The following is a 26,922-nucleotide window of genomic DNA, read 5'->3' as shown; positions in this document are numbered from 1 at the left end:
ACTGCTCGGCGGAATTTTAAGCCGCCCCTACCCATATGATGCAAATAACCCATATGACGTCACATGGGCGAGCTATCTGATTGGCTGACCAGGGCGCGTGGTCGATAATTTTTCCAACTTTAGGGTGAACAAATGATGCTCGTAATAGTTGGAATGCTAGTTACTTTGTTTTTGTAAAAAGAAAACTTAAAGAGAATACACAAGAATAGTTTTTTTAGTACACTTGAGCACTTCCGGCACACAGCTAGTGTCGTCTGCTTGTGTTACAACGTGCGCAGTCTTTGACGAGAGCTCCGCCGTCAGTGTCGATCAGTCTTTTCGTGAGCACGATGAATCACCCTTGTTGCGTTGTGGGCTGCAGACGTAGCGACTGGAAAGATGTGAAGTTGCGAAATCGTGTCCCTCTGCAAGGCAGCATACGAGCGAACTGGCTGCTGCGCATCGGACTGCGGCTATCCGATAGGCGCAAGGAATTGCGCGTTTGTGGCCGTCACTTTACAGCGGAAGATTACTAACGCAATAGCGTTTCGCAAGTCCGGTATTAGGGCAAACACAAGCGCAAGGGGACAGGGTCTGGCCGCTTGACTGTGCCGGGATGAGCCATGAAATGAGCAGAAAGGTAAATGTGAATGGTCTGCACGGTGCAGCCATCTGGTGCACAGAGCTCAACCATACACAGTAGCAGCAACGAAGTGCATTCTTCTTTGCTGCTGGTGTGTATTTTTCGCAGGAGTGTAATCATAAACACGTTGTTCTTATAAATGTTTAAAATGTTTTACACTTGGTTGGAGCAATATTAGCGCTTCGTTTGACTGGTTAAGCGCTGCGCCAACAAGTGTCTGGACCGTGCAGACCGATCAGGCTGCTCACGTACGTCTACTCTGAAGTTCCTTCATCAGCTTGAGTTTATGCCTCCAGTTATTTGCCAAAATGACCAGCTTGCCTGTGGTTACCGGAATACCGGCCACCTTCGGCGCTACGACAGAATGCTCGCAACGCACGCTGCTTCGATGGCTCTCGGTCGACGGCCAAGCGGCCAGCGGAGAGGTCTCGCACGGGAGGAGGCGTGCTCCAACAACCGGAAGTGGACGATGTGACGTCGCATCGTGACGCAGGACCAGTGAAGGCGGAGCTTAGCTTAGAGCTTAGAGCTAAGGCGGAGCTTAGCGCCGCTCACTCGGCGAGCGAGTTGAGAAGGAAAGGCATGGCTAGGGAGGAGGGTAACTTCTAATCGCTTGTAACTCCATTAATACGTAACGCTTCACTTAAATTGTGGTGCGAATGCTCTACTTAAGCTGTCCCCTATGCGCCTACAAAATTTGTCCGAACCGTTTCAGGGGCCCTTTAAATCTCAGTAACGAGAAAATTACCGGCAGCAATCCACTGTACTGGAAACAATATGCACTGGGTTTTCTTCGAGTGACGCATTGCTTTTTTTTTTAATCTTGGTGCATGATAGTTAATGGGGACACCCTGTATATATTTATGACCTCTGCATGCAAACGACCATGTTTCCATCCCTAGTAAATGTTGTAAATTCTGATATGTAATTTTTTTAATAAGTCATTAGCTGTGCTTACTGGAAAGAGAAGCGATACTGAGACACATATCTTTCACGTGCATATCACAAGCCGTTGATAAAAGACTTTGCTGAAGGGGTCACTAAAGTCTACATGTTCTTTTTCAGGGTCAGAAAAAGCATGCAAATAATTTTGAAGCAAGGTGAACATACAGCAATATATTCATCCTTTAGGCATAAGCTTTTTATATGTAATTGTTATTTGGCTTCCTCCTTCTCTTTAAAAATATAATAAAATTTGCCCTGTGTATATACTGAAATATATTGCGTGTGTGCATGGTGTTTACAGTGGAAAGTTAAAACAATGTCGAAGTGAGAAAATAGGGATGAGGCAGCCGGCGCTGGTAGGTACTCTAATGCGCTTGTTCTCCTATTGTCAGGAGTTGCAAAAATAAAGGAAAGTATGAATTAAAATCCGCACTGCGCCATTGTTGGAGTAGGTCCGCGCCAACCATGGCGCCAACAAAATTTTTAGTGAGAAGGTCGAGACAAGTCAAAAGAAACTTACTTTAAATTATGTGGGTGACAAAACTCTGGCAATGATACGTCAGGTGGGGGGAGGGGCTCAGCATCCACTGCCCCCCCCCTCCGGAAAACTCTAGAGGGTTCTCGGGCTCGGAGCCCCCTGTAGTCGGCGCCTATGCTATCAGTACAACCATGGTACCTAACTATACCGAAATAAATATTCGCGTCTGCGTTGCACTATTCGATATATTCGATATTTACTATTCGATTCGCATTCGACAACGTTGATATTCGCCCACCTCTAGACCTAGGTAGATTGACTGTACTATAAAATGTTCTTGTACATTCCTACAGTCCTCTAGTTTTGAGGACACTAAAATATAACGAATCACTGTGGCACGGCCCACAATGTGTGTGTTTTCATCGATGGATGATCGAACAGCCGTGGCTTGTGGGATTGGTGGCGCAAAGAAAGGGATAACACTACAGTGAACTAGAATAATATTCTAGCACACTGTAATAACATCATACTTCGTGCTTCGCCGGCCGAAATGAGCTCGCAGCTGCGGCGACCTCGATACACCCAGACGTTGGACAGCTGGCTGGACAGTTTCAGGAAACCTCATCTTTGTCGGCGTCGGTGGTTCAGTGGTAGAATACTCGCCTGCCACGCGGGTGGCCCGGGTTCGATTCCCGGCCGACGCAGTTTCTTTTTTTTTTTAGATTAAAAAATATTTTTAAAAGAGTTACCGAGTCTTTTTCGTAATCGTTATCGTGTGGCGGATGATTTAAGAGTGTAATTATCAGTGATTATAAAGTAAAAGTCATCTTGCGCGTAATCGCGGCTTTTTTAACCCGTAATTCGGCAGATTTCGAGAAGCAAAAGTCCACATATTTCCGGAGTAAACGAGAACGTGACGTTTCCGCTGCGATGCGGCAATGTTTACGTTGGCCAAACTGGCCAATGTATTAATCATAACCGCGGCAGCATTTCCGCTCCTTGAAGGGTGATAGCGCGGCGCCAATCTCCTCAGACACACCAGGGAATGCAAAGGTTGCAACCCGAATTCAATCAAGCCATCATAGTAGGACGGGAGACTCTAGACTTGAGCATGAAATTTTTGAAACGGCAGACATGCGTAGACTTGGCCTACACACGTGTGTTAGTGAGCCTTCGGCACGGAGTAGCCTTCGGTGGCTCTCCTAGATAAAGAAACCCGGTTTTTGACTAACCGGTGATAGTAGTTTTTTTGCCCCTTGGCACTTTCCATATATAGTCATCTAGGGTGTTTCTGCTACGTGTGTTTCATCTTGTTCTTCAGCATGTCAATTGAGGAACGCTGCGCGCAGATGCGACCTTTTGCTGCTGTATAATGAATATCAGTCACTAGTTGCCGCTCGTCCCTCGATATACTTCGTCTTACGGACCGTAAGACGAAGTCGCGGTTTTTCTAACGCGCCGTTGTCGGATGGATGCCGTTCAGGAGCTCGTGTCGCAGAAAACTAGGCGTCGGACATCGCGTAAACCCAAAGATTTTCGAACCACACGTATCCAGGCCGTTCATATGACGCAAGAAATTTATTGAAATAATCGAATTTCTCAAGCTAAAATACGTGTAAAAATCGTAAACTACGACTTACATATACTACCTACAGACATGATTGCTCTCGGATTTGTAATTTGAATATACGAGGAAACGTTATTCTGTTACGCGGAAACTCAAACAAACCCCTTTTCCAGTGTCTCTGCAAACGACAGACCGGAATTCCAGATGGTGTTCGCCTCCGCCGCATCGTCGTAGAACACGCACCTATTGAGTTCATAGTGTTCTTTTTTTATTGTTTAACTTAGGTAGGACATTAGGCAGTATAATACCAAGAGCTTGGTGGTGCAAGCCACCGCCCCATTCCAAAGGGACGCTTATAACATCCCTCCACCCATCGTCCGCATCGCGGCCCCTGTACAGTGGCTATTCTAGCCACTGTAGCCCCTGCAAGAGGCCGCGCTTCGACCAGAAAGGCCGCCTTCGTGCATAGCGTTTCCCAGTAAACATTACGGTTACAAACGCTGAAGTTGCCGGGAAGCGGGAGAAGCAATCAGGGACCTTTGAATGCTATCGCGTTCCGCCCTTACAGGCGAAGCTTAAGAGTCCTTCAAATTTTTTTCCTCTTTTTGGTAGAAACGCGGCCTCGTGTGTTTTCCTGTGTGGGCAGCGATGGATGGATGGATGTTACGAGCGCCCCACCAAGCTCTTGCTATTATTTTGTCTAATGTCCTACCTGTGTTTTAAATGAAAAGAGAACCCACGATGATATAATTCCCATAGCTAAAGTTTCTGAACCCCTATTGTGAACTTCGTTTTTGTATGCCTCCGTTGTTTGTCATTTCCCTACCTTTCCTTCACCAATATTCCAACTGCCTCTTACTAATCTCAATTGCGGACATGTTTACTTTCCTCCTGCTCTTGCTGAATCCAAGAGCTTCAAGGAGGCCAGTGGTGACCAAATCGACCGCCGGGCATATATATTCACTTTCTAATAAAACATACTCCATCGTTTCCCTAGCTTTACCACAGCAAGAACATGCTTCTTCTTCCTTCTTATATTTCACTTTATAAGTGCATGTTCTAAGGCACCCTGATATCGCTTTGAAAAGTAATGAGCTTCCCTTTAAGTTATCATACATTGTTTCTCACCTGATTTCGTTTTTTCCTCTTAAGTAGTTCCTCATGGCAGGTTTCTTTTCTATTGCCGCCACCCATGAGATTATCTCAGCCTGACTTTCCGCTTGACGTTCTTTGTTGCTGTGTTGCTGACCATACAGGCTGCATACTTGCTGGTAAGCTTCCTAGTTCGTTTCCTCCACTGTGAATCAATGTTTTTGCTGTACAAATACCTTAACACTCTTCCAACCCATTTACTTTCTTCCATATTCCTCAGTCGTTCTTCATAATCAATTTTACTGTGAGTTTCCCTCGCTTCAAAACTTGTCCAGCCCATCGTAAAGATGTGACAGAGGCGAGCGCCATCTGGAGGTGTTGCAAGGAACAGGTTGCGCCGATTTATGGTTTCCGACATTGGCACGCACAAATCTCAGAGGCTATGACCACTCTATGAATGGTATAAACGCTGAAAAAGGGTATTGTGTCTACAGTTTCCGCATGACACAATTGTTTTCTTGTATACTTAACTTACAATCCCACGCTATCATGTCTGTAGGTTGTGTGCAAGTTGTGCTTTATGATTTTTCCGACGTATTTTACCTTGAGCAATTCAATTCAGTAACTTCCTTGCGCTATATGGAGTGCCTGTGTGGTTCAAAATTATTTTTGACAAAATGACAGTAGACGTTGGATGCCACCGCCAGAAAGGCTATCCGGCGCCATCACCGAACATGCCATTTCTGTTGCAGTTGCGTCCATATGCGTCAATGTGCACAATGTGTGATGGCTTTGTCTTGAAAAAGACCCACTTCCTTGGGGCCCCTGCTGCTCATGATTATCTTTCATGCATATATATGGCTGTTTGAAATGCTGTATCAAAGAAGCCATTTGTTTTGCATTCTGATCAAAGAAGCCATTTGTTTTGCATTCTGAAAAAGGAGGCGTATTTCAACATGACTCAGATGCCACCCCACCCGTCGTAGTGGCTGCAGAAAATGCAACGAACCGCCATACTTATGAGGTAAATGATAAAAAATTGTGACGTCTCGCTTCACCGCGAACTAGGCGTCGAAAGCACAACACATACGAAGCTATCAGCACTCTGTGCACTTTGTACACATCGCAGATCGCTGTGAAGACGAGGCCCGCGCGACCGCGCACTTTGTCCTCATCGCAGATCGCTTCCAAGATATGGGCGCCCACACGGAGTATGAAGTAGTCGCCGGTAGTGGCAGGCTAAGGCCCAATTTGACCTTGGCCAAGTTTGAAGGTCAGATTTAAGGAACCAGTCATTTTCTGGGTTCGCACCTGGAGTAGTAGAGCTATCGCTCTAAAGTGTTCTGAGCTGCTTGCACTCATCTGCCACCCGCTTGTATCACGTTGGAGCACGCTCGCCCATCCACTCACGCAGGAAGCCAATGCACATCAAACCACCATTCTTTTTGGGCCACTTTCACACCCACAACGTAGGGCGCGCGGGTGCCATAGCATCATATCGCATGTGGACTTATACAGAACATGGCGCGACAGAATCTTGCTGCTACGCTTCGGCGATCGCTCTCTGTCGCGCGGCGTGCAATTTGAGAGGTTCGCCAGCAACCGCTTGTAATCCAGCCATTTGACCACCTGCGACCGGGGTAGTTTCCATTTGCCTCATTTCCTTCGCGGCGGCGGTTAAATTTCGTTATATTGAAATCATGTGTAAACACACTTCGTTATGTTAGAGTTCGAAATGTGTGATGTCTTACGGAGAAAAATTATAAAAGATCTAGGATACTTCGCTATATTGAGAATCCCATTTAATTGAAGTACATTATATCAAGGTTTAACTGTATATATTGTTCAATTGTTCAGCAGCATGCTGCCGTTCACATGGCCATCTATCCTGACACTCCATCCCTGCATGGCGAGTATGCGAGTTCTCATTACCCAGGGCAATGGACCATGTGGGCGTATAACCACAGGAACTTCTTCAAACAGCTTGTAGTTGGCGTGGTGTCACAGGCAACGTAGCCAATATACTTTTAACAAAGACTGTACCTTGCTGCATATCACACAATATATGTACTGCATATATTACACAGCGCACCAACACTCTGTAGACAGTCTGTCTAAAAGTGGGACCACCCAGATTTGCCATATTTGTCAGGCCACACCGGTCTAGAATATGTGGCAAACCCCAAATGCATTCAAGTTGCCACGAGCAAGTGGTGCTTGTGAAAGTGCAACCAAAAATTATGACAACAATGACCATGTGGCCAGGTTTCCATTAGCACAAATATTTCTTTACTTCACTAAATTAATGCAGCACTCGAAGGTGTTATACAAGTGTCATTAAGTAGCATGTTTTTCTAGTGTCCAGGGACAACAAAATGTCACACCAAATTTAATCTTCTAGCCAATGGAAGCCATATTATAGGTCACAGACTAGTGACGTTTAAATTTATCATTTAATTACAGGCACTCAAAAAGTCCCTAATATAGCTTCTTGAAAGAGGCAGCTTCATTGAATATTTGGTCGTGATTCTAGAAGGTTGTAAAAATCCACTGTGTTTCATTTTCTTGTTCAAATGTGTGCATTAACAAACCCTAAATTACCGTGATATTTTAAAGAACTGAGCTAGGCAATTCGTATGCATTACAGTTCACTAAATGAGCAGGGATAAAACTCGGTGATACATAGGTACCCCTGTTTATTGATTCATTAGGAGCCTTTCTTAATGTGAACTACCATTCACAACATGACTGGTTGCCGAGAGATGCTGTATGCAAGAAGACAATGCGAAATTTCAATAAAAATATCAGCACATTTTGCTCCACCAGAGATCTTTATTTTCCTTCAGCGATTAAATCTTTGATGCAGTTCTTGCCATGACACTACAACACTTCATCTTAAAAACTGCCGCGCAGGTACATAAGGAACAAGGAACAAACAGACACAAAGCTTTGACATGGTATCATGTGATGACATGCTGGTAGAAAACCACCGATATTACGAAGATGCCTTAACATACAAATAATACATTGTTTCCTTCTAAGGACTGCTGTTAAATGTGCAGTATGTGTGTGGTTACAAAACAACCGGCTCCAAACATTGAAAAGGATTCAGTGGGTTCTTCTAATCCATGCATGGAATCCTAACACACCGACAAATATAAATGCACGTTTACCCTGATAATGAAAAGGCTCTGGCTTGGGTGACAAACCTGCAATTAAAGTTTATTGTGCACATTCTAACCACTCCAAAGTTAGGTGACGAGCATAACAAAGCCCTCCTGGAGCTAGGTCAAGCTTATGCTGGCAAGCCTAGCACTGTGCAATTCCAAGCCAACATGGCGCTGCACATGAACAAGTCATAAGCAAATGGGAAAATAAGGATTCCTTAATCAGTCATCTCTAGGGAGAGAGATGATGCTTCAGAATGTGTGCTCCATGCTGTGCACTGAGGCATGTTCAAGCAAGGTTCTGCCAGACGAAAGTTCTTTGTGGAAGTCAAAAACCTCACAGGCTCGCCATAATGCACCTTTCCTAGTCACAGCATGTAACATAGATACATCACAATGGGGCACAGGAGAATGAACTACATGACCACTAACAACATGTGCACATTGAGGATTAAGGCACAATCGTCACAGTGTCCACGAGAATCAAATTCAAGGTAAATACAACTTGCCAAGCGCTGGTGTGTCAGTACTGCAATGACAGGAAACGGATGTTGACTCATTGCCTTTTTTTTTAATTCCACCGAACTGATTTGCTTATTGAGTGATCCTGCGCTCATGAGTTGTTGATTAGTCACTCTCACCCTACCACCTGGTCACCTCATGGTTATCTATGGGTGCCATTTTGGTTACTGTGAAATCCGGCACTGTAATAAAATTCGCCCATCTTGGTGCTTTGAGCCAATCAGAACTGACAAGATGGCAAAATCAACAATATGGCAGAACTTGACAGCGTCCAGGACTGGGATAACACGATTATATCTCAATGCTATTCCTTCTTGTGCTCCACCAAATTTATCACTGAGATCATGTGACTAAATAAACAGTGGTAGTCGATCATATGATGGATGATAAGAGAGGCACAGAGTCAAGCAAGCGAAATCCTTGCATTATACCAGCCCAGAAAAACAACCTCTGTTGGTAGAGCGACTGCCCTGGAAAACCAATGTTGCCGAGTTTGATACCCAGAGCAGGAAAGAAATGTTTTTTCATCTGCAAAGCTTTCTTTCCGAGGAAATTTCATGGTTTTCATTTGTGGTTCCACAGTTGGAAATGGATGTCAACAATTTGCTTTAGTGAAACTTGCTTTGGGATCAGTCTATAGCTTTAATCACATCCTTTGCCTGTCCATTCTACTGGACACTACAATCAGCTTCAACATGACAGATGGACAGGGCATGCCACATCACGAGGTATCAATCCTCTCTATGCATGCAGGTACGTTCTGATGGTGTGATAGACCAGCACTGATATTCATAAAAATGTGCTCCATGCTAGGGCTGCTTGTAAAAGCAGGTTCCAGCCTACCAGAATATTGGGCATATTATTGGCTAATGCGGCCAGCCAACCGCTAACCACTCTTACTAACGAAAAGGTTTGTTAATAAAGCCTGTTTCTTAATTTACAGGAGTGTTTCTCTGCATTGTACATTTTTGTGTGACTGATGGTATAAGCAGTTCGTCGCTCAAGTAAGATGAAATGGAAGTTCCACATGCTCGTAACCTATGGAATTTTCATGACAACCATCTTTACATTTTTCATCCCACAAAAGGCACAAAACCATGTACCTAATTGCACACTGCAAAACAGACTATGCCATTTACCTGGCAAACTGTCTTGCAGGAAAGCTAGCTTTAGAATTACGAAGCAGCACGCCTATCTGTTGGTCACTGGTCTAAAAATTCGATGCTCGAACTTGACTTCAGATTATGCATTTTGTTATTTATTCATAATGGTGTTTCCCAATGTGTTGGTAAGGCCGAATAATGAATGCGAAGCCAGCTTTGACAAAAGCATTTAAGTTTGACAGAGGTGCAAGCTTACAGAAGCAGTACATAATATCAGTTGTAATATTTAGAGAAATCTGCCAGTTTACCGCAGTTTTGCATATTTTCTGCAGTTATGTCACATGCAGGAACAAGAGACTGAGACAGTGTGATAAAGCCAACTGTTTTTGCCAAAATTACGTTTTTTCTCGTACGCTTTCCAAAAGGAGGATTTACATGTCAAAAAGCTTCACTTTTAATTCTTTGGCTGAATGGTCATTGAAACAATTACTCCACAGAATATGGTATAATGAGGAACCTGAAAAAATGTAATGCACAAATTATTTTTGCTACTTCTTTAAATTCAGGGGCACAGTACGATGGTACCAACTGATTAAAATCAACTTGTGGTTTCTCAGCATAAATAATTGCATAAATGTACTAAGTTTGATGCACGCGCATGCACGAATAGCTAAAATGCGACATTCCTTCACACGAAGGACCATTCTGGTGAAGGGACATGGCCTTTTTGTTTGGAGACAGCTTCAAAGTAAACAGCATGCTAGGCAAAAGAAGGTGTGAAAGACAGGCTTTCATACTGTGCAGGTATGCTCTCACAGTAAGGGCCGCACTTTCTTTCTTTTCTTTTTCACAATTTTGACAATTTTCACAATCCCCAGATGAGCCACTGCATCAGAGGTCAACGTGCAGCTCTGGCTGTCTAGTAGCGACACGCCGAAGTACGCGGCGCAGGAAAATTCGCCGATGCACATGCGCAGCAAAGGGCCACGGAACGCGATTACCTTCCCGTTGGAATATTTTTTCTCCAGATTTTGGGCTGCCCAGATGGGGTAGCAGCTCTTACGTAAGTTTATACGCTGCTTGCTGACTGTTGTTTTCTTCTCCTTGCACAGTCGGGCATTCATGCAGGTTTTGTAACATAATACGTGCATTCATGTAACAATGATTTGCATTCTGCTTCATCAGTCGCAATCCAGATTCCACGAAGACGGCTGCCTCACCTAGCAGCATATGATCATGTGCAATTGAGGAAGAAATTAGCCTCGTAATAGTTGTATGTTCCATAAAAGGTGATACATAAAACTGCATTATTTCTAGACTTTCAAGAGCCCTGCCATCTGATACAGTTCTGGCACTGTGCAAGCACCAACGCGCACATACAGAATGTTATAAAAAAACTGAACATGCAACGCTAACGTGCGTAAAAATAACAAAATCACAAACTTTCACACAACACAAAGAAGGAAATTCACCGACGATTATGATACTCCCCCTAACGCGAAATTTGAGTACAGCTGTTTAGGTGTTCTGAATTCACGATATATTGAGACAAAGAATTTGAATATGAACAGCAAGGACCACTCGGCAGCGACTCTGAGCCTCTGCTCGAACAGCGTGCTTAGCAGCAGCGGCAGATGAAGCATTTCTACCGATTGCGTTGCTCATTGTTCAGAAAGAAAGCGTGGATCCAGGTATGCATGGCTCACACAGAACGCATTCTCTAGCAGCGGCAGTGCAAGCAGCGCATGGGTGGTGGGTCCGACGCCCACACCAGCACTTTGTATAGATGGGCGCGCTTGCCACACAAGTTAGTGATGACGTTGTCAGCATGGAACACGTCCCATGCGGCACTCCGCTTTCTTCATCTCTCTTTCACCCTACTCTCCTCCTCCATTTTCCTTCTCATGCTTCTGCTGTACCCTCCTCCTCGTGCTTTCTTCGTCATTGCCACCTCTGGTCCTCCACCGCGCTCCATGACCACTCTTTTTTTTCATCCTTTGGCGTGCTCATTCGTTCTGCCAGTTACGCTGACGATCAAAGCAGGAACGGCCACCTGAGAGCTGTGCTCTAAAATTTGGCTAAGCAAATAAGAACCCAGTGCTACATAACACAGAAAGGGTTACTACATCACTTGCACCTAATTCAGGACATTAGACTAAAACTGAAATGCACAGCTCAAGTTGACCAGAAATGAAGCGTTGTATTGCGACCAATTATGAAAAACCTGAGTGACATTCACGAAAGCCACCCACAGCTCACATAACAAGGTGGGACACCAGAATTATGGGATCAGAATTAAGTTTCTCACGCCAAAATGAAGCTCTGTGCGTTGAAAAACAAAGAAAACTTGCTACCTCTGGCAAGGTCGCTTGAAAAGATTCTATCAGAAAATAAAAACCCAGCATTCACTGCAGTCTCTTTGCTACACCTAATTAGATATTGCCATGCTAACAAACACTGATGTACAAATTTTAGTTGTAGTAGTTTTTGTCCGCAAAACTCGCATCGGTTTGCGATTGTGTGGCCCTGCCTTCCAACCTACAACGTTATGATATCATCAAGCTAGGGATCCCGATGTGCTATGCCCATTTGCACTTATTTTTTGTTCAGTATAGTCTAATTCAGATTCAGTAAATAATGAAAGCTTTCCTGCATCCTATGCACTCGCGACTACTTGACGTGATGTGAACACTGTCGAATTCGTGTAGCGGAGAAGGTCACATAATTAAAGAGGCACACTCACCATGGACATTATGATCCGAAGTAACAGTAGTTCTCAAAATTGAATAATTTGAAAAGTATAGGATGTAGTAAGATGCACTTTTCACAGAAATGTACAAAAAAGCATGCATTCTTTTTCAATAATAAAAAAAAATCTTGCATTTGTAGTTAGATTTCTCACAGAGTGGCAACGCTGTTGTGGCCAAAAGTGCAGTTTGTGATAAAATGAAATTAATCAGAATATAATTTCTTTTGTTATAAATAAATCATGTTTTTAAGCATTTCTGTGAAAATGGTATTTTGGTACGCTCTATACGACTCTCATGAAAAGTTTCTTTTACATTTATTACTTTCGGACCACCGCACAGAAGGGTGCAAAAGTACCTTTCACACAGTGTGTTTTTTTATACAATGATCAACAAATACGAGCCTGCTTAACAGTATATGTGCTTTCAGGCCTCATACGTAAGCCTGGCAGCCCAAGATGGAAGCGAACAAATAATTACAGCGTGCAAACTAAGACAAAGAAATACATTACAAGTTGACATGCCCCACATCGTCAACAAGTCTCACCCTCACAATCATTTCATAGCTTCCTTGAATCTCTTTCACCATTTTGTAGCAGTCACATGCATCGTGCATGCTGACATGTCATCCAGGTCACATTGGGCCCTTTGCACTGTAGGAGCATTACTGGCTCGTTTCACGAGCCATTCAGCAACTCATATCTGCACATATTAGAGCCAAAGATACATGACAAGGAAACGTGCTCCGTGCAGCTTTAAAGAGACACTAGACAGAAATACCACATTCACCCAATTCTAACAATCATCTTTGTTTTCCGAGAAAAATGGGTCTGAAAACTGCTTGTGCATTACAATCAGAGACAAAACAGAAACCACATTCACGCTGTTGGCTACCATCAAAGCCAGCATCATTGCCATTGTCATTGAAAGATGGCGACAAAAGTTTTCAAGCAGGTTGACAATACTGGTGTGATGCTTTCATTACAAAAGCTCCTTTTAAAATGTTCATTTACATGCTAAGGTTGCAGTTATCAATCTATGTGTTTTTGCCTTCTTGGCATTCCACAGTAGTAAAGTAGTTCTGGAGTGGGCCACCATCCCATTCGTGATTGCTGCAGAGTCGTTCAAGAAATGTGGACCATCAAATGCATCAAATCGCACAGAGGACCACATGTTGTGGTCCATAAACATGAGATAACAGAGCTGTCTCTGTAAAGGTGGCCTTATCCTTGTCCGATTGCAAAAATCGGAGCCATGCGACTCTTTTGTTATAAAACCACGAGTGCATTATATTTGAGTGTACATCATTTTCTTCCAATGAAATCATAAAAAAACTGTGCGTGCGTTACATTTAGGGGACTGTCAGAATCAGGTAAACGTGGTGATAAGCAACCGTCTGCCTCCCACAAACCACCGATACTCAGCATTACCAAGCTTTTCCTTCTCAAGGCTTCAATACTGATGCCTTTGCCAGCCACAGACCACGACCAATGTTAGGGTGCAAAGTAAAAACCCGTATAAGTACAAAACAGTGACACATAATGGGTGAGATAAGTACAGCTCATATTGTATTTAAGTGATGTAATAGCACAACTAATATAGCTGATTGCATTCTTGCAGCCAGCCAGAGTTTACAGCTCTACCACCCGAGTCACTTGAAGAGCTCAGGCTAGTTTAATAATGCTTCAATGCTCCGCACCAGAACAAAATTGCTAGCCAACAAAGGGAAGTGCAAAGCTTTTTCCTTACAGCTACAAAGCATAACTTATACAAGTACTAGTACAGAAGTACTAAAGAAAAACATCGCACATACCCAGCCGACTAAATAATAAAATAACAGTTGGTCTTGTTGAGTGCTGCAATGGAAATTTAAATGCAGTCACGAACTGAAATGCAGAAGAAAAGTAGGCTTGCCACAGCGAGGGGGGGGGGATGTAGCTGACTGGTGTTCTGGAACCCACACGGTTGCTTTGTTCACCCACCATCGTCTGGGCACAAGCCAGCTGTTCAGTCTGCATGACTGACCCGAGTTGTACGGCTGATAGTGAACAAAGAATTTTTGAGTGTTTGAACCCACCCTCCGTATGACATTGCCTCTGACCCTTTCACTTCAACAACATGCTTACCAAAAGAAGCAAGCCAATTTTTTTTCTGGCTTAGAACACAAGGCGGCTTTTGTGCTAACCAACTGGATGAGAATGGTCGAGCCTGGCTTGCTGCTTTGAAGTTCAAAAAGGTGAAGGCTTACAAAGCCACACATAGCTTCAGTGGTCCCAATTCAGGTACCCCGTAATGTTGTTGCATGATATGAAAAACCTGGCACGAATGACAGAATGGAGCTTCTCTTGTTTACTTTTATTTTCATGCTGCCATTTCTATTCTGTCCAGAAAGGCAAGCGATCTACCTTTAGCGCCAGCTACACTATCACCAATTTTTTTTAAAGGGCAAATCAGCTATGCTTACAGGATCCAATGAAGTTTTTGTGAATAATGATTGGCAGTGACAGTTTTAAAGCAGCTACTATGCATTATGATGAATACTTTTTGAGTTACAAGTACAGCCGCGTGGCAGCACTAGAACCACTTTCAAGGAGCGAAAACTTGAGGAACTTTGCCGAGTACCTTCTTGTATACTTCGTCACCAGTAAAGTTAGCCTTACACCACAGAAATGGAATGGGGGGCCAAGGCAGCCACCACCCATATTGCTGTACAATAAAGACATGCCGAACACATCTGTACACGTAACGTTACAATGTTACGCGTACAATACACCGGGAAACAGCGGGAGACCATTCCTGTAGCAACAAGTACTCAAACAGGTGCGGTACGTGGTTGCCACGGCAGCCGGGCATGGGCACTTGCTTTGCGTTGTTGTTCGCTTGATCCGCAGATGCATCCCATGAATACAAATGTAGCTCTGCGCTGCAGCCAGTCTGGTCTTGACGTACTGCCGATGCTTCTCTGGCCGCCTCAGTGCCGCCACAACTGCAGATAAGTTAAATAACCTGCCACCTGCCTGCTGTGAACAGCAAATGGAAACAGTCTTCAGGTGACGACGGGGCCGGTGATACTTGGGAAACAGCGCGAACATACTGGAGAAGAATGGACAACACAGGGTGCAGTCCAGTTTTCTCGTGCGGCACCCAAGTATTCTCGTTATGTGCCAACAAGTACAATTTTCAACCCTTCTGCATCAGTGGTCATCGTCGTCGTCGTCATCGGCGTTGCTGGAGGGCTGATTTCGCTCTGCAAGCCGCAAGCTCTGGTCAGGAAGGAAGCCATGCCTGGTGGGAAACGTGTGAATGCAAAATGTTACTCCTACTATGATACACATCGTATACATATCATACATGTGGGTGAGCTGGTAATTAAGACCAAGGCACATAATTGGCACTGCCAATTCAAGTGAAATTTGGTTATTGGTGTTTAACATACCAAAGCGATAGAGAGGCTGTGTGAAATGAAATACCGTATTTACTAGCATAATGATCACACTTTTTTGTCAAAAAAATTGATGCGAATTCAGGGTTGTGATCATTACACAGATTAAACTTTCCGCGAAAAGAAAAAAAAAAATTTTCAGCCCGCATTTGCTGCAGGATGACAACAGGTCAACAAACAGGCGGCCGCCACTGTAACAGTACGGGACACCAAAACAAAAATGGCGGTCGGCAGTGGAAGCCAAACGCGCAGAACACTATTTTTTTTTCTTTTTGTGCGTATATTATGTGCACTGAAACAGTTTCTTCCGTATCAGTAATTAATAATATTGTTGATATCGTAAGTTTGGGGCAATAACGCAGCCATGTCCACTTTGAGGGGACAGAAACAGAGATGGGCACGCATAGCTGCCAGTGAGATAGAAACACATGGCGGGCATGCTGTGAAAATTGCAGCATTTGTCTTTAGTACTATCCTAATACAGCACATTTCTGCTAAGGGTAGGCGAATATCTTAGCTGTGTTACAAGCGTCGGTGTATGAATAGGGTACACTTCTAACGTGTCAGTGTAAACGTGGCTACTATCGTTGCCGCTCACGATTTGTTGCATGCCCATGAGTGCAGATGAGAAGAATCGAAAGGCACCTTTTCTGTTGTTGTTGACCACAACCATTATAAAGCCTACAATTAATAAAGCCATGGCAAGTTTGGCTGTAGCTTCTTTCTTTCTTGTGGAAGTGTGGAAAGTGATGAAAGGAATGAAATGGGGCATTCGCTTAAGAATGTTTAGTGCGTGCAGACCACTTGGTATGTCTTGAAGAGTCGTTCATGTAGCATGCGATAGCATTCGACAGATGGTAAGCACAATTATCATTAGCTTGACTTGGCACACAACATATCACTGTGGCAAGTTCGGGGTGCAATCATTATGCGAGAAAGAAAAAAAAACTAATTTTGATGAGAAAAGTCAGCGGTGCTATGATTATGCGAGTTCGATCATAATGCAAGTAAATACAGTAGCATACCTGCCAAGCAGTGAAAATTCCAAACAAAAAGTGGGAGGGGGGAGGAGAATAGCATGCATTAAAATAAAAAGCTTGCCTTGACGATTACCTTGCATGGGATACGTACACACTTTATTAACAATGATTTCAATGATTTACCTTACAGTGCCACAAGAGAACCAGCGCAGGTACTATCACAATTTATATTCCGTACGCTTTCTTTCTTTCAGTGATGCTACACTGACCCATCTGACGTTGTGAGCATGACTTGTTTTTTCTCACAACTTGGCGCAACATTCGTAAAATCATAGGATGAGCCCAAGATCATGGACTTAACAAAAAGTTCACCAACGTTTACGATACTCCCTAGTGCAAAATTTGAGCACAGCTCTATTCGTGTTTTCATTTTGCGATGTAGTGGCTGATGGGGACAATCTGCCTCGTGCGGCACGTTGCAAGCGGAGCGAAATGTGACGTGACTGCCTCGCTAATCGGGAGATCAAGAGAGACAGCGCACTGGTGATGTGTGAGCACGATTCACAGCAGCCGCCGCATGCAGACTTCTGCTCGTGCAACACCTTGTTTCTACGTGTCTGACGCGCACTACTCTGGCGCCATCTCATAGCCTTCGTCGCCGCAGAGCCCGTCTTGCATGTAACTATGCTTTTCTTCGCACGCTGTCACCATATCCTCCCCCTTTGCTTTCCTCCTCGTGTTCTTTTCGCTAACACTGTCTTTCATGACCTGCTGCGTTCCTCGTTCGCTCTTTCATTCTTCACTGTGCTCGTTTGCTCGGTTATGAGGGTCACCGAGGTTTGCCGATGCAGAACACAGGAATGGGCGCCAAAGAGCCGCGCTCTAAAACTACAGATGTTTTTTTTTTTGCATTACATCTTGTCACGACATTGCTGCCGTGGCCTGGAATCGAATCTGCGATTTCGTGCTAAACAGTGACACACCACAGCTAACAAGCCAGTGCGGCGTGGAGAGAGAAAAAAAGTCAAGGTTCCGGCAATCTATGACGTTCTTAGAGCCTAACAATGCTCCGTGCTGGTAAAAGTATTGAAAACTCGAACTCTACTGCGTCGGCAGCGAAGATCAGCCTGGTTGTTCCATAAATCCTAGTACTGAAGAACCAAAAGAGCTGCTCACTCAACAAGGAACGACTCTACGTCCACGGCGAAGAAGTCATCGCCGAACTCGTCTGTGAGGCGTACAAAGTTGCCAATCAGACCTCCGTTCTTGTACACCAACAGTGCCGGCACTCCTTTGCGCTCCTGCAGGATACGGCATGGGTGTCAGACTGAAGCAACCAGGTTCAAATGTGACACAGGCACATTTTGAGCATAGAACAATGGCATTATACACCGTTATAAAATAGACAACGCTAATGCAAGGCTTGCAGGTCACCACTTTAGCAACAAAAACAAAACTCTGAACAAAAAGCAACGAGCATAACACATTTTATCCTGTAGGTGACATTTCCCATGTCAAAAAATTTCATGCAAAAGACAGCAAGTTGTGACATAGTAAGTTATACTGACGGTACTCTCTGTCCATGTTTGAATTAGCGGACGTTGGTAATGTGTGATTCAGTACCAGAAAAACAGAGTGCTTAATGATGGGCTACATCAATGTTAGTATGGATATGAACAGCAGGAATTGCCCACGATGGCTCCGATACCAAGACGCAGATTGTAGCCACTGCAGCGTGTTAAGCACACTTGGCAACGGCAACCCGCAGTCACAGTGATAACGTTGCCGACCATGCTGGGCAGCCAGCTTGATGCATCAACCACTGGTTTGAAGCCCATTATCAAGTTTCGGAGCAGCAAGGAGTCTCATGCTGGAAAATATTATACGGCAGCTATTGCTGTTTAACAGTTGCCAAATACAGCAGAACCTCATTCAAACGTCTTGGGGAAAAATGCAACAAAAAAACATAGCAATGGAAGCACTGTACGATCCCAAGTTACTAAAGAATTGACAAACTCTACTGTGGTTGACATCTATGTATATGTGAAGCATTGTGCAAATCATTGCAGCCCAAAACACCGACGCCAGCCGAGCTCGTCAGGCTCCAGCGGCCGCGAGACATGCGATGATATTTTTACGACGTCGGCAAGCTTATGCTTGTACTCCTCGAATTCTGCATGGGTCCGCGGCTTCTTCAAGCAGGGCATTTTGCCTTGAAATTTTGACGTGCCCACTCTGTGTCAATCATTGTAGCATGAGACGGCGGGTGAGCTGGTAGGGCCAAAGTGACCCGAGACGCACGTTGTCGTCGTTTTCCTATTATGTAGTTGTGCGAAGTATAAATGAAATCAAGCTGGTGGGCAACATGTGAATACAATGCCACCAAAGTGATATATGATGCTCCCTTTGCACGGCCTGCAGCAGGGAACAGCAGATTGTTTGGGTTGCCGCATATTAAAAGCGTGCAGTACGTTTCCAATGGCACTACGGCCCAGGTGCTGTGAAGCAGATAATGATGCTTTTTGCAATAGGGTTGGCGGCGACAGCTGTGAATGCGGTGAGCGATGACCCAATAGATTTGGGAATAAGAACCTTAGTGAGCACCAGTGTTTTCATGTGAGACGGGCGGTGAGTATTGCAGGGAAGCTGCTGCGGCTACTGTTCTCGGTAACGTGCGCCTCACACCTTTCCTTATCTACATGGGATCTAGCAGCCGGAAAACGTACCAGGTGATCGCAGTTTGCTGATCTACTGAACAATGGTGCCGAAAGGTCATGTCCTCTGGGAACATAGGAACTGGAAAAAATAAGCGCAACTGTAGTGGGTAATTTTTTGTGTTCTCGATCGTGAATGTTGGCGCCGGGAAATCATACCTAACGAGATCATATCAACGAGGTTCTAGTGTAATATGCCAGAAGTTGGAGTGCAAATGAGCGTTAACCAGTAAAGCTAAGGTTGTGGACGGCTCACAAGTGTGGCGTCATCCAACATCCGTGAGTACTTTTCCCAGGATAAGCCATCATAAGCAAAAGCCACTCATACACATAGGGTGCGTGGAATGCTCTGAATTGGATTCAGTTGGATCGTGCCAGCAATCTTGTAATCTGGCAATTTCACAGTGTTGTCAATTTTGACATCGAGGCTACTTGTGTTCAATTCAACGGAATTAAGTGTTCTTTTTGCTAAAAACTAATAAACTAGTGACGTGCCGTTGTATTGAAAACCAATGAGGCTCTTAGTTTGATGGCGTACCTGTGTTTTGCAGCCATCTTTTATCTATTGCACAGAAAGTTTTGCTTTCCAGTTTCTCTCCGAATTACAGAAGGGCTGTTCCACCTTTACAGCAGGTGGGTTAATGTAAGGCAAAAATACCGCGACAGACAAAAGGACTGCATATCACATGAATCAATCAACGTCCCGCGTGTAGCTGGCGCCAACGGTAAATTTGAGGACGCACCGTCCACGCCATGTCAGGCTTGGCATTATTTGCGACCTGTAAAAAATTCTGAAATATGGAGGGTCACAGCAAGTTCGCGCGATGCTCGCGTTCCCTCCCCCCTTTCCATACCCCTCGTTGATCAGCTGTCCACACAAATGCATGCAACCGGCCATGATACTTTCGTGGCCTCTGTATAAATACAACACTATAGTCTTGTACGGGGCTGTACAAAAAGAGACCAATGTGCATGAACGAACGGCATCGAAAACGAAAGGCTGCCGTATGGTGTGTCTTAAGGATGGCGGCCGTGAACAGTTTTGTTGCTATCCCGTGGATTAGCCTTCGTCTGTGAGGCGGCTTGTCAGTTTTTCAAGTGTCACGCAGCTCTTGCAAATAGACCTACATCTGTTGAGCCCCAAACCGTAAGCTTATTCGCCAACACCCGATGAAGCAGCACTGATTAAACCTAATGATCTAGACAGTGCGGCCATTGTGGTAATGGGCCGCAAGCTGTCACAGAATTCTCACCACTAATATTGCATGTTCATACAAGTGGCTCATCAGTGATCGGTCCCGAGATCACACGTACGGGTTGAATTGACAACTTTGAAGCAGCATGAAGTTTGTCACCACATATTCAACGCAACCCACATGCCTATCGGCAGCTAATCAGCCCGATCTTCACATATGCTTTCTTACTTCACGAAATACGTGCTGCTATGTTTCCAATCCCTCCGCATGCGTCGCACTATCATTTCGATTGATCTTGTCAACCTGGACAAATCTTCTACCGACAAAGGTGGCCACGGCCGACTTGGTGCTATTCTGCGTTTGGGCGCCGTGTGTGTGATCCCACATCGGGCCGACATTGGGGAGGGCTTGTACTGACAAAGTACATTACCACGTCAGCCGGGGCAGCCCGTCCATGACTAGCTCCGTGTTTCTTTTGCGCTGAAAACGAAGCGAAGCGCTTGCATGGCCGGCATCGAGCATGAGGGGCTCCATGGTTTATGCAACCTGTACCAATGCGCAGATCTCTACATCGAATTTATCAAATATTCGAAAAATCTAATAGCAGATATTCCATTTGTGCACAGAATTATTGGAACGATGACTAATCGATTCAATTTGGTAACATACGAGTATTCGCACACAGAGTTATGAGGGCCACGCACCATAGAGGAAGACTATGGATTAATTTTGACCACCTCCAGTTTTCTTACACCTAAATCCAAGTACATGTGGATTTTTAAATTTCACCCCCACCTAAGTGCAGCTGCCATGGCCAAGAATCTAAACAGTGACCTTGCTCTCAGCAGCACACCACGACCAAGCCACCGCCACGATGGCTGGGCTCTGTAAGTAATAACACAGGGTTTCTTTCTGTCTTTTTTTCTGCCGCCACTAAAGGGGCCCTGAAACACTTTTTGAACATAATAAGAAAATGTTGCCAATCTGTAAAAGAGGCTCCTGTGAACATGCGAGCCAATTAATATTGCAATGCATGCAGCAGGGAATTTAGAATCTCGTGTCAAAAACTGTGACAAACTGCTCGCACTTGCCTCCACGATGTTGTCATGCTGCATCATCACAAGCAGCGATGCCCATCAGCAGCATTTCGTGATTGCAAGAATGTTTGCAGTAATGCTATTATTGGTAGTTTTGAATACATCAAACATATATACTGGGTGCGCGACGTCCTTCAGGACACTGCTTCGAATCCTCATAGACATTAACATTCTCATTCTATCTGTCTAGGCACCTCATCTTCTAGACTAGTGTAGACTTCATCTTCCACAAACCCTCTGTCACCTGTCTAGCACATTTACTCAAGGATATCGGCTTCCAGCTGGCCACATGAGTTGAATCCGTACGCAGTCCTAGTTGCCTTACACGCCAACCACAGCAACTTCCAAAATTGCTACCTTTGTGAATATTACCAAAGTTTTTCTTTTTGGGGTAAGACAAAAGTTTCATGTCCAATTATCACATAAGAAAAACATAATTAAGTGAGAGATAAGAGAGAAATAAAATCTGCCAAAGATCAAATGCCGTTTAGGCAGCTGTGTTTTTCCAGCAGCTGGAGGCCACAATGAGCGAGAACCCTGAACAGCTAATCATGGGCATTGTGGAGCAGCCCCAAGAGGTAGATTCAGCCGCCAAGCTTTCTGTGCACGATGTGATCAGGTGCCACTCTTCAGTATTTGATTTTTCTTGCTCCCACAGGGCCTGCGCCACCCAAAGAGTGGGCAGCCATGAACTTGTGCAGCCACATCACCCTTTGCGTGGCATCCTAATTCTGAATATAAATATGTCACGCTGCTATATTTGCAGGGCGTCACTGAGAGGGAGAGTAAGAAATGCCACAGAGTCCTAAAAACTCGCTAGAGGTTGTTACTGTGGAAGCCCTACCCCACATGAACACGCACTATCTGATCTGAACATGCAGCTGTCATTTAAGCAGAATTCAGTCAGTAAACGAGCTTCAAGGTGGTTTTACCCTAATGCCGTAGAAACAGAAGAAACGGTGTAAAACATTTGGAACGAGCATATCGATTCTTGCCTGACATATTGTTGTGATTCGGGAAGTCATCATAATGCCCCCAAATACTTTGGGCATACGGTATGTCTATGATCTTAAAAATACAGATAAAGCACTTCATCTTTGCACTGGCGGCCTACACGCGAAAGTTGCAGTAGCTGCATCTAATGCATGTGGCCTCAGAGATGGTATTAACATGCTGTGTAGCGTAGCCTACTGTGGCCGCCACAGGGTGCCGCGACAAGCCCTCTCGCCGCTGAGACACTAAACTTTTGGGCAGGGCTTTGCCTCCTTGGCCTGTCCCCTGTGTAGCTTACCGCACACTAGCGGAGAAGAAAAGAAAGAGAAAGCCACTCATTGGTGCGATGTCCATGTCTAACAACCCTGCTTATACTTGAAGGATTTGTGAGGCGACGTGCTTAAATAGTGAGGTCATTCTATGATTATACAAAAGTGTTTCAGGGCTCCTTTAACATTTACTTAGCAGGACAAGGCGCCGCGGTACAACCTGTCCACAAGTGCAGAAGTCGTCCTTACGAAATGCCGGCTCATGCCGGCCGCAGAGGCCTCGACAGTGCAGAACTTGACCTGCGGGTACTCTTCCGCCAGGCACTGCAGGCAGCCGTTCATTGCTTCGCAGCCGGGCATGCCCTGCGAATATCAAGGCAGTCAACATGCTGGTCACATACAATTGGAAAAGCAAGTGGGTAGCCATCTAAAAATAGAGCACCAGCAAGCACTACCATCTCAAAAGAAGCAGAAGGTTCAAATGAACAAAACACTAGAACATTTTATTGTTTTGCGCTAAGAAGTATATTTCTGTCATTGAAACAATAACCGTAAGTGCTCTTAAATACAGACTTTTTTTAGTACAACCAGCATAAAGAATTTTCGGAGAGGGAAGCGTGACAGATAGGGCTAGTTGTGACTTCCCACGGCGATTGGATACAATGCAAATGAAAGACATGGGACTCGGAAAGATGCAACGAGGACAACTGTTGTGTGAATACCCTTGTCACATCGTTCAGCGTCCTGCGTCTTCCATTTAAAGGGTACCCAGGCACCAAAGAAAGGGAATCCTTGGGTTTAAATTTACTCTTCTAAAATGTCGCTGCATAAGTTGGATTGTACTGAGACAAACTACCTGAGCATAAATGTGCACGATGACGGTGACGCCAGACTTTTCCCGGTCCACAGCATCCAGGAATGCTTGGCCGTTCTCGAGACGAACTAAGTGGCCAAACTTCGGCCTGCACAAAATGCACCACAGCTCAGATTCACAATGCTTCTCTCACATAAAGCATACTCTTATCGTCATCACTGCAATAATGATCCCACTATGAATGTCAATCGATAATATGAGTCACGGCCACCCAAGTACAGCTAATTGGGAGATGCCCTAACATAATAGGCTCTTAATTAATAGCCTGGGCCCAGCTTCTCCCCAAAGACCACATTAGGAACCAAATGCAATGAAATGTTACCCACTATAAAGACCTTTCTCCTCAGTGTATAGCAACCTCCATTTTTATTCTGAACTCTGAAAAGCATATTTTGAGCTTACTGCTGTTCCAGCCTTCCTTGAACTTCAAGTACGTTTTCACAAGCAAGATCACATTTTTTGGCTCACATTGTTCAATTCACTGCTGTGCAACGCTGCCTGCATGCTTTGTCGAGACCTTTAGTTCCTGACAGGCAGTAAAACCAGTCCATGACTCTTCAGAAGCCATGCAACAATGGTACTTAATCTTCTCTAAGCAAACCAGGCAAGCAAAAATGGAAAGTGTTTTGTTGAATAATGCCCACCTTTTGAGTGAAATGAAGCACCAGCAAACACGGAACCATCTTATGAAGTAATTGGAATAAAAACGCAGGCCATTGTAAGGTGCAGAAGACCAAATGCAAAATTTGTGCAGTAAAACCCAGTGGATGTGCCACAGAAAGCCTGAAACTGGACAAAATTCCACCATTCTCACTCCCCGAGATGGAAGTGACCACAAAAATCGGAATGCTGTCGACCCATGCTACCAGGTCCACTTTGTTGCTTCACCACATGTAGTACATGTGTAATCTGTGTTTGCAGTGCGTTTCATATCTTAGCAACAGAGCGTGAGGCAGTGGCACTGCAGGCTCTGTAAACAATTATACAGAGCCTACACGGAGCCTACTGTGCATTACAGTACATTATTCGTAGGGCAGGGCAGGTTTTAAGGCAAAAGCCTTTCTAGGCTCATGGTGAAGTTTGTGTCAGCAGACGTGACCGCCGGAGTGTCGGTCGAAGCGTCATCACGCCATATGACGACAGATTAAAGATAGATTAAAGAATGAAAAATGATTGATAGTGACAGTTAGTGAATGATAACGTTATAATACAGATTGGTAGAGGTTAATAATGACTACTAATGACTCCAAAGTGACCAATATGTCTCACAGCGGCTTGTAATGACCACAATTTATTTGAAATGACTAGAAATGTCTAGTAATGAGTAGTAATGACAAAAACGACTACTAATGACTTGTAATGACTAGTAATGACTACAAAATGACCAATATGTCTAAAGACAAATTGTAACGACTAATAATGACGGAAATAACTTGTAATGACTACTAATGACTAAGTTATCAACAACATGTCTAATGACGGCTTGTAATGACCACAATTGATTACAAATGACTAAATATGCTTAGTAGCGAGCAGTAATGACTAAAAGAAAGAGAAAGAGAAGAGGCAAAGAGGAAGAGGTGAATGATAAGAGGAAGAAGAGTATGCCTTCACCGTTCACCTCTTAATAGAAATGTTAAGAGACCCTTTAATTTGTTTTTACTATATTTACTCGCATAATGATCGCACCCCTGAATTTTGTCGTCAAAATTCGATTTTTTTTTTATTTCCCGTGTAATGATCGCACCCCGAACTTGCCACAGCGATATGTCGTGTGCCAAGTCTAGCTAATATTGATTGCGCTTACTATCTGTCGAATGCTACGCAAACGATTCTTCAAGACAAATCAAGCGGTCTGCATGCACCAAACATTCTTCAGTAGATGCCTAATTTCATTACTTCGATCACTTTCTGCACTTCCATGACTAAAAAGAAAGCTGCAACCAAACTTGCCTTTCTTATGTGTGTGGTCAACAACAACAAAAAAGGTGCCTTTCGATTCTTCTCATCTGCACTCATGGGCACGCAACAAATTGCGAGCGGCAACGATAGTAGCCACGTTTACACTGATACATTAGCGGTGTACCCTATTCATACGCCGATGCTTGTAACATAGCTAAGATATTCATCCTAAGATATTCATCCTAAGATATTCATCCTAAGATATTCATAGCTAAGATATTCATCCACCCGTAGCAGAAATGTGCCGTGTTAGGATAGTAGTGAAGACAGATGCCGCAGTTTCCGCAGCATGCCAGTCATGTGTTTATATGTCACTGGCAGCTAAGCACCCTCTTTGTTTCTGTCCCCTCAAAGTGGACATGGCTACGTTATTGCTGCAAACTTGCTGATATTAACTGTATTATTCATTACTGATACGGAAGAAACTGTTTCAATGCACGCAATGTACTCACGAGAAGAAAAAAAATCGCGTTCGGCACGTTCGGCTAGCTCCGCCAGCCGCCATTTTTGTTTCGGTGTCCCGCAGCAAATGCGGGACGAAAAAATGTTTTTTTTTCTTTTCGTGGAAAATTTAACCCACGTAATGATCGCACCCCTGATTTTGCATTAATTTTTCTGACAGAAAAGTGCGATCATTATGAGAGTAAATACGGTAATAGACATTACACCTGCACATATTTATACAGTTAAACCTCGATATAACAAACTTCTATATAACGAAATCCTTGATATAACAAAGTATTTAACTTTTCATAACCTGCTATCCATAGAAAATCATAGAACCTCAATATAATGAAGTGTGTTTGTATGCCGAGACAATAAATGGAAACTACCCCGGACGCAGATGACCAAATGATTGAATTACAAGTGGCTGTTTGCAAATGCAGCTCTCAAATCGCGCGCCGCGCAATAAGAGTGACCGCTAAAGTGGAGCCACATCATGTTCCGTATAAATTCTTGTTCTGTATAAATTCCAAGTGCGACAAGATCCGATTGCACCCTGCGCACTGTGCACTTTAAGTGTGAGTGCATGTGTGCGAGGGTGAGACAAGAAAGATGGTGGCTTTACCCACGCGAGCTCACGGTAATGCGATCAAGCGGGCGCGGGGTGGCAGGGCAGACTGGGGGTAAGTTGATGTGCATCTCAGCCGT

At 44.3% G+C, this 26,922-nt stretch overlaps 1 protein-coding gene and 1 non-coding gene across 2 annotated transcripts in view; one reads left to right on the top strand and one right to left on the bottom strand.

Annotated features, from left to right (window-relative positions):
- Positions 1-2,678: 2,678 nt before the first annotated feature.
- On the top strand, positions 2,679-2,749 carry TRNAG-GCC (transfer RNA glycine (anticodon GCC)). Its single transcript has one exon. It is a non-coding gene; the product is annotated as a tRNA-Gly (tRNA).
- Positions 2,750-9,222: 6,473 nt separating this feature from the next.
- The window catches only part of LOC135915865 (phosducin-like protein), a 33,616-nt gene continuing 15,916 nt past the window's right edge, over positions 9,223-26,922 (bottom strand). Inside the window, exons 4-7 of the mRNA XM_065449052.2 lie at positions 23,791-23,896; positions 23,184-23,297; positions 17,842-17,966; positions 9,223-15,528 (exon numbers count right to left, since the gene is read on the bottom strand). Coding sequence (XP_065305124.1) covers positions 15,438-15,528; positions 17,842-17,966; positions 23,184-23,297; positions 23,791-23,896 — 436 coding nt within the window. The 3' untranslated portion in view covers positions 9,223-15,437. The remainder of the gene's footprint in view (positions 15,529-17,841; positions 17,967-23,183; positions 23,298-23,790; positions 23,897-26,922) is intronic.

The sequence above is a fragment of the Dermacentor albipictus genome, chromosome 3 (assembly GCF_038994185.2).
Source record: "Dermacentor albipictus isolate Rhodes 1998 colony chromosome 3, USDA_Dalb.pri_finalv2, whole genome shotgun sequence".
Taxonomy (NCBI): domain Eukaryota; kingdom Metazoa; phylum Arthropoda; class Arachnida; order Ixodida; family Ixodidae; genus Dermacentor; species Dermacentor albipictus.
The sequence above is the reverse complement of the archived record's forward strand: the minus strand, read 5'-3'. Positions and strand labels throughout refer to the sequence as shown.